The 7,910-nt window shown below is 37.5% G+C and overlaps 1 protein-coding gene across 1 annotated transcript; it reads right to left on the bottom strand.

The window, feature by feature from the left end:
* Nucleotides 1-5,540: 5,540 nt before the first annotated feature.
* On the bottom strand, nucleotides 5,541-7,904 carry LOC118738681 (organic cation transporter protein-like). Its single transcript, XM_036469595.1, has 5 exons — nucleotides 7,548-7,904; nucleotides 7,131-7,485; nucleotides 6,920-7,063; nucleotides 6,647-6,837; nucleotides 5,541-6,556 (listed from the first exon to the last, which is right to left on the bottom strand). Exons 1-5 carry the CDS (start codon nucleotides 7,561-7,563, stop codon nucleotides 5,775-5,777), a joined length of 1,488 nt encoding a protein of 495 aa, XP_036325488.1. The 5' UTR covers nucleotides 7,564-7,904; the 3' UTR covers nucleotides 5,541-5,774.
* Between the last annotated feature and the right edge of the window lie 6 nt (nucleotides 7,905-7,910).

Raw genomic sequence — 7,910 nt, 5'->3', positions numbered from 1 at the left:
AAAAAACAATATTTTTATTTATTAAAAAAAAATATAAAGACTGTAGATTCACCTTAACTCATTCACACAGTAGCTGCCAATCTACAGACTAAATAAAATAATAGAAAAGATATACACGAATCGCCCAAACTAATGAAGCGTCTGCTTGACACTATTGTTTTTGTAATTTATTTGCTTTCACACTCATCCAATTGGTGCTTTTTATTTGTATTTGTTGTTACTGACACATTATGCCGCCAAATTCAATTGAATTCATTGAATGAGCAGCGATGATATTGTGAAGCGCCGAGGTACAGTGACACAAAATGATTGATATTCAGGTCAAATCATTTAAGTGAAATTGTAGGAAGGAGTTTAACTTACTCTGTATTGACATTGCATTTGGCGGATACGATGTATCGCGCTTTAAGCGACGATATATTTGTTAGCCCATATTAAACGATTTAAAGTATTCGGAACATAAGAAATATGAAGCACCACAGTGTAGCGTATCGCACCAGCTTGAGGGCCTTTGCTTTTTATCGTTATCGCTTCAAATACGATATCATATCATATCAGTTGTATCTAAGGCTGCCAGACGTTTCGGTTTTCCCGGACATGTCCCGGTTTTAAGCTATTTGTGCAGGTGTCCCGGTCCAACCTTAAAATGTTCCGGGCTTCGTTTAAGTGTCCACCAGTGTCATTTGTGAAATAGTTACATCTCCAGATAGTAGTAGCGCTGACTAAAAAAAAATCATTTGTCCCGAAGCACACCAGCTTATTAAACTGGAGCAATCCAGAGGAAATTCACGCATTCCCATTCATTATTGCCGCCTGGCTATTAGGATATCATTCAGTGCGCTGCTTCCTTTATTAACGTTAGCTCTGCTTGTAAAATAGTAGGTGCTGTGATTCAAAGGCCTAAAATTGATGGAGAGTTCCTTGAAAATTACACCGGTAACTACCTTTCCGTTTAGCTTCGATGCATCCGTGAAAGTCTTAACGGAAAGGAGGAAAGTTAAACGGGGATTCTGTGTAACGTAGTCCAGTTTTCAACCAAGTTCACTGATCTCTGCATGAGCTCATATAGGGTAGCTAAGAACTTTACCCCTTAAGTCTTGTGGTTTTAAAACACTTTTACTTATTCAAAATTCTGATTTACCTCACTATATTATTAAACTTGCGAGATGTGCGAAACCTGTACGCAAATGTGTACAACCACAATAAATTTGAACATTTCATTCATAACTGCCAAAGCGCGACATTAAACGGTGACTATAGTTTCATAAACTATTTAATTTATTACACTCACATTAAATAGCACAGATAAATAAAATAATACATACATACACTCTCATTTAAAATTTCTAAACATTTAAAATATTTCCCACATATTGCAAATGAGTATTAGTAACCCTGGTATGAGATCGTAAGAAATGCATAAATTTTAAATTATTCTAAAAGTTCAAACTAAGTGGATATTAGCACAAAATTAATAAAAACTCTAATTTCAGCTGGAAAAATATTATTCCATAATCTTATAAGACCTTTTTAAGTGCTGTACTAGCGTTCATAGATACACGCAAAAAAAATCATAAATGCTTGTTATGAATTCAATTAAGCAATAGTTCAAATATTTGACGAGGCCCAGTTTTTAATTTTTTTTTACCAAACACATTTGACAGCTAAACACCACAGGGGTCGCCCTACTTGTTGACTTCTACATATGTCAGTGCATAGCAGCTGTTGAAACTGGCGCAGGTATCGGTAACTGCTGTCCAGTCAAAACACTCTCGCACAAACCAAGCAACTATTGACTTGTGTGGTTAATAGCGGAAAAAATAAACAAACTAAAATTGCCTATAAAATGTGTGCAAATACATCTGTATGTCAACAATATTGGCTGGCTGGCTAGCTGGCTGTCAAGCTCAGCTCACAGCAAATGCCATAGGCAGCATTTGTACTTGCAACTCCTGTTGGTAGAAAAACTTGTAAAAATATTGCTTTTATGAAAAAATGGCAATAGCCATTCGTATGGTCAACAGTGAAGGCTGCGGATACCCGCGTAAAAAAATGCATTTTACCTGTGTCGTTACATATTTGAATTTAATGGTGCATGAAAATGTTGAACTTCTGTATTCCTACATTTTATGGCTTGCTGATTTTTAGTTTTTCATTTAAAATTTTCCACGCTGCATGCAGCGCTGTCGCATATTACTCCCCAATGGCTGCAGCGAAGCAACGGGTATGGGCTGCAATATTGCCACAAAAAACTAATATTTGTAGAAGGACTTGTCGCTGTAAAAAAAAAAATCATATTTTACTTGATCTTTGCCTTTACAAATGAATTCACCAAAACTGCAGCTGTTGCTTGCTGTTTACACAAATTCAGCAATCAATCGAAGGTAACCATAATCGACTATATTTCGCAATTATTTTTGTAAAGTTCGAGTTTGCGTTACATTTTCTGAACCTATGGCTGTCTACTTAAAAATTCGTGAATTATTATTTTTTCATTTATTGATTTCAATCTATGAAACAATTTCCTTACAGTCTGTTTACATAAGGCATAAATAATATTATAAAATATAAATAAAAGTAAAGAAAACTAACATTGAAAAATTGCGTTTAGAATATTTATAAAAGCTCGTTTTGGTAATGCAAAGTCAATTGTAACATTTTGAGAAATTATATTAAATTCATGCATAGATCTACCCAAAGGAACATTGATAGCAAACTGAATTTGTTTCACAACTTTTTCAATCAAAGCATCTGCAAGAAATGGGCGTGGCAATTTTAAAACCCAAGTTCAAAAATTTAGATTTTACTGTGGGTTTCGGCAGAATATCTAAATATATGTATTGCGGAACAAATATTGTTAACGAAGGGATATTCTGCCGGAACCCGCAATGAAATCTGCGGTTTGCTAATTTTAGTCCTACAATTGCCACGCCCATTTCTAGGGGTTTGTCGCCTTAAAAAAAAGTCTTGCCACACAAATATTATTTCTGGATAGGTATTCTATCGGAATCCGCAATAATTTTTTTTTTCAAAAACCCTATTTTTAAAACCTTGCTAAAAATAATTCATCATAAGTTTTCGAAAACAAATTACACAAAAAAATTTCATTAAAAAAAATATTAAAAAAAAGATCTTGAAAAACGCCAATTTTTTTAACCACGTTTTTTTTTAGAGAATCAAAGACAAACTGACATTTGCTGTCACAAATTGGATTTGCGTACACTTGATGTCCGCATTCGCATTTGCATCCGCGGATGTCTAAAATTCGCAACATTCGCAACATCCCTAGTATACACAAACCACTTTCCGCAACAGCGTCGGTAGCTTCGCTTTCATATGATTTTTATTTATGGCCATTAAATTAAAAATAAAATAAAAATTTAGCCACTTGAGGTTAGCCGCAGGTTATCAATTGATGTTCAAATATATTTTAGACCGGTTTCACATACAAGGAAGTGTCTTCTGCCTTGAGTATGTACATACATATGTAGCATGTATGTATATATTGGTAGATGTGCTGTTGTTTGTCTTGCTAAAATGTATTTGGTCTTGACATATTGAATTATATTTTTGGAAAAAGTATTCGAAATATGTTATGTAAACAATGGTGCAATTGTTTATATTAATATATATGTAAATATGTACACTAGGATGGTTCATAAATAATATAAATTTTTTTATTTTGTTTGGAGCACCACTTTATTTAGTTCTACGTACAAAATAAAGACATCTAAGAAAATTTCAAATTCTTACAAAAGTTTTTAGAGGTCGCTGACAGGGTTGGAAAAAAATTCCTTTTTTAAGCAACGCGAAATTCGACAAAGTTTTTACGCGAAATCTAATAAATTTGGCGTATAATTGAAATTTATTCATATGAATTCATACCACGCTGAGTTATAGTCAAAAATTTTTTCAAATTCTTGCGATTTCAAAAAAAATATTTTTTTTTTAATTTAGATTTTCTAGAGATTTATTTCTTTTGCAGATGCAACAAAATAAAGTGGTGCCCCATGATGTTCATATTATTAAGGACCACCCTAATGTGCATACATATTTGAACTTTTGCCCTATCCCACTTAAGCAGGTTTTACGTTTGCAGGGGACGATTCGTAGGCATATAAATTAAAATTATGTAGATAGGCGTGCCCTTAAAATGTCATTTAGCCTTACACATTCGATCTATAAATAAATAAATATTTGGCGCTTAAAATTTTTCTAAGTATTTAGCCAAGCTTTACGGTGTACATCTATGTATGTAAATGTTATAAAACAAATGGAAGGACGTAAAAATGTGTGCCGCCTCAGAACAGCTATTTGTTTTATGAGAAACTTTTTTAAGGCAAAATTACACTCGAAGGTTTGTCATTTCCTGCCGATTGACGACCAAATCACAGAGTTTTCCAATGGAGGTCTTACAAATGATAAGCGAATGCCTTGGCTTGAAGGGAAGCTAATTCCTCTTGGTCACGAGTACATCGGAGCCGAGGTAGCTATTGGGAGTCTTAATTGTCCATTATACGATTGGAATCCCCGCGATATGACCTCAAGTCCTTAGTGCAACAGGCTTTGCGGTGGAATTATCTCAACATCTATTGTCCAGATTTTGCGAACCGATTTTGAGGCTCCAAAGCTATATAGTTGCATGTTTTTCCTACCTTCTGCTATAAGCTTTTTTTAAAGCTTCCTACAAATTTTATATGAGACCGCACAAGTTGAAAGCTCTCTCTTGTCGTCGCTACTCTATATAGAAGGCAAGGAAAGCTCAAAAAGCTCTTTTTCGCATTCCTATGAAATTGTTTAGACCTTGGTCCAAACCAGAGCTCTTGACCACGCTCTAACTGCCTACAAAAATGTGATGTTGCTTGGAAGGAAATCTGTTTAGCTATCAGGTTTTAATCCCTAAACTATAGCGGAAAGGTCTGGTTGAAAGCTGTATTACAGATTTGCAGGTTTATGTGCTTGTTGATGCCCTAATTCTACGCAAACGAGATAATAAGTTTACCCTAAAATATTCACGACCTAATGGTATCCTTTGCGAGAAACTTTTTAAAAATATATTTCTAGAGGACTTATGTATATAGACGCGCATAGAGTAAAAGCTTTCTCTGATTAACACTAATATAATTCAGTCGCGACCAAAAAATATTCGCGGAAGAAGCTTTGGAAGTTTTCTGTAGATGTGCTTCGAAAAACTGAATAAAAGCTCCCTCTGATAGTAACTTGTCTAAATACAGGCACAGCTCTTGCTGGGCGTCCGCACATTCTCCAGGACTTCCTTAAAGATTCTGTGCTAGTAGACCCCTTTAAAGCTCTCACGGCAATTTATAAGGACGCGCACAAAATAAAAGCTCGCTTGGAGCATTACTGGTTTAAATGATGTATTTTAATGTAGGAAAAAGGTAACTGCAGAATGGGTAAGTGAATGGTGAAGTATCGTAATATTGACGAAACCCTGCCTTACAGAAGTATGCTTAAAATGTAGTTAAAAAAGCTAACATTTTCTTTCATTTATTTTTTTTTCTTTAAGAATCAAATGTCCATGAATTAGATAATCATTTAGTTTCTTCATAAGTAAATAATATTTATGCCTTTTTATTAATGATCACTCTGCCACTTTAATCAACTATGATATCTTAAGATTCTCTTCATTCTTCATATGTTTGTTTTGTTTGATAATTTTTTGATACACATTTTATTACACATACATGGTCCTACGTATATTCAACAAATTGTCTCACCTAAAGTCAGACAACAATTATTTACTAAAGCCTTATCTACAACTGTGCCTGCTTTTTATCTCTACCGAAAGTCTCACCATCTTCAATAGTTTCAGGCAGCGGAAAGCCGCGAGTCTCTGGCATCAGGAAGACCGAAACGGCAGCTGCCAAAGAAAATCCACCGAACACAGCTGGCGGTATCCACAGACCCTGGGCCGACATGCCTGATATAAACGGCGCGATTATCGAGCCCACTCGCCCCACAAATGAGCACAAACCCACACCTGAGTTACGCACCACTGTCGGAAATAGCTCACCGCCATAGAGATATACATTCGGGAATGTTATGGATGCGCCAAAAAGACCTATCGTCGCCATTGCCACCGTCATTGTGCTGCTCAGAGATGGTGCAAAAGCCAAAATCATCAGCGCTACACCGCTAAGCAAATTCGAGAGGAAGAGCGTAATGCGACGGCCAAGATATTTGGTCATCGGAATGCAAATAAGTGTGCCGGGTACACCGAGCGTTGCGCCTACAGCTACATTCGTAAATATGTTGCCACCAAGATTAGAAATATGCTGCGATACGCCATAATATACGAGGCAAACGACCAGCCAATTAAAAGCCATGACCAAAGTCTTCTGGCACAGATAAGGATGACGAAAAAGGTCAATGATGTTGCCTTTCTTCGAAGTAGGTGTGGCGGCGATAATCTGTGAGGCTTGCTCAAGCTCCGAGCGTATGTTATCAGTGGGCATGTTATTACGCTTGCAGCCAGCTTCGAGTATCTGGACGGCGCGGTCAGTGCGGCCGGTGGTGAAGAGCCAGCGTGGAGACTCTGAAAGCGAGATAGAAGCGAAAGTGTATAAATTACATAAACAACAGGTTGTTTCGAAAGTATGCAAACATTTGAAATGTATTCACGTACCCGGCACAGTCCAATAGAATAGCAGGTAGAGTACGGAGAAGGATGAGAAGGCAAGATGATACCAACGCCAGTGACGTAGAAAGTAGGCAAAGAGCGGTAGTGTGGCATGACCCAAATTGAATGGGATCTGATAGAGTATGGCCATAATCTCACGTTTGCTTTTGCCGACAATCTCCATGATAATGGTAAAGCTGTTGGGAAGGCAGATTTGCCAATTTAGTGAATAATTTTTCAATTTCTTCCTGCGCAGTTTCTTTCTAGGTAGGTACTCACCCCGTGGACATGGTGGCGCCCGTTGCGAAACCATCCAAAAAACGAAGCAACACAAAAAGCCAAAACCATGGAGACGCCGAAACAAGGCAGCCAAAAATGAGTTGCATAACACAGGCACTCACAAACATGGGACGACGACCCCACCTGTGGCCGAAAGATGAGTATTGTATAAGCAATTAACAGATAGTTAACGGTATCACAACCAACTTACTTGTCGGAAAAGAGTCCGAAAACGATGTTACCCAACATAATGCCAATCATCACAAAGCTTTGTGCCAAACTGGCTAACCACGCCCGGTCGCAGGTCAAATTCCATTCGCTTATGATATTCTCCTGAAACACGCTACGGTCATAGGCGACCTCCTTGCACTCAGCTGAGCAGACATCAGTGTTGTTGTCGGGCACAACGCACGAGCTTTTGATGGGTGACTGCAGGAATACCATAGAGACCTGCACCCAACCGGTTGGAAATTTCGAAAGGAATATCCAAAGGCAAACTATCAGCTGCCAAGGACCCAAATCGCTGCCCAAAATCGAAATGATTGGATCGGGGCGCGTGGGCTTGTCTGTGAAGTAGAAACACGTCAATAAATCTATCAGCGTCCACTTCGCTCAGCACGTAACTCACCATCACGCTTCTCCATCGCACGTAGCGACGTATCCTGTCACTGTTGCTGCCTTTTTTTGCACCACTCGCACCACTCGAAGTAGGCAATCACCTTCAAATTTGCACTGCTTTGTAACTATGTGCTTTCGTTTTTGTTTTTCTTTTTTTTTTGTTTTTTTTTTTTTTAATTGGGTGGCTTTGTCAAGCGCACCACTTCTTCACGTTCACTTGCTCAGCTCGCTGTTGTCGGCGCGAATGCTGCGCTCACTAACAGACAATAATATATTTACTACCGAAATTAAAGTCGCGCGTAGATTAGATTAAGCGAAGACGAGATACATACACTTTAATATTAAATAATTTTAACGTGGAGCATTTATTACT

This window comes from Rhagoletis pomonella, unplaced genomic scaffold, assembly GCF_013731165.1.
Source record: "Rhagoletis pomonella isolate Grant_MI unplaced genomic scaffold, Rhpom_1.0 Rhpom_scaffold_00001, whole genome shotgun sequence".
NCBI classification, from domain to species: domain Eukaryota; kingdom Metazoa; phylum Arthropoda; class Insecta; order Diptera; family Tephritidae; genus Rhagoletis; species Rhagoletis pomonella.
This window is presented reverse-complemented; position numbering and strand designations above follow the sequence as displayed.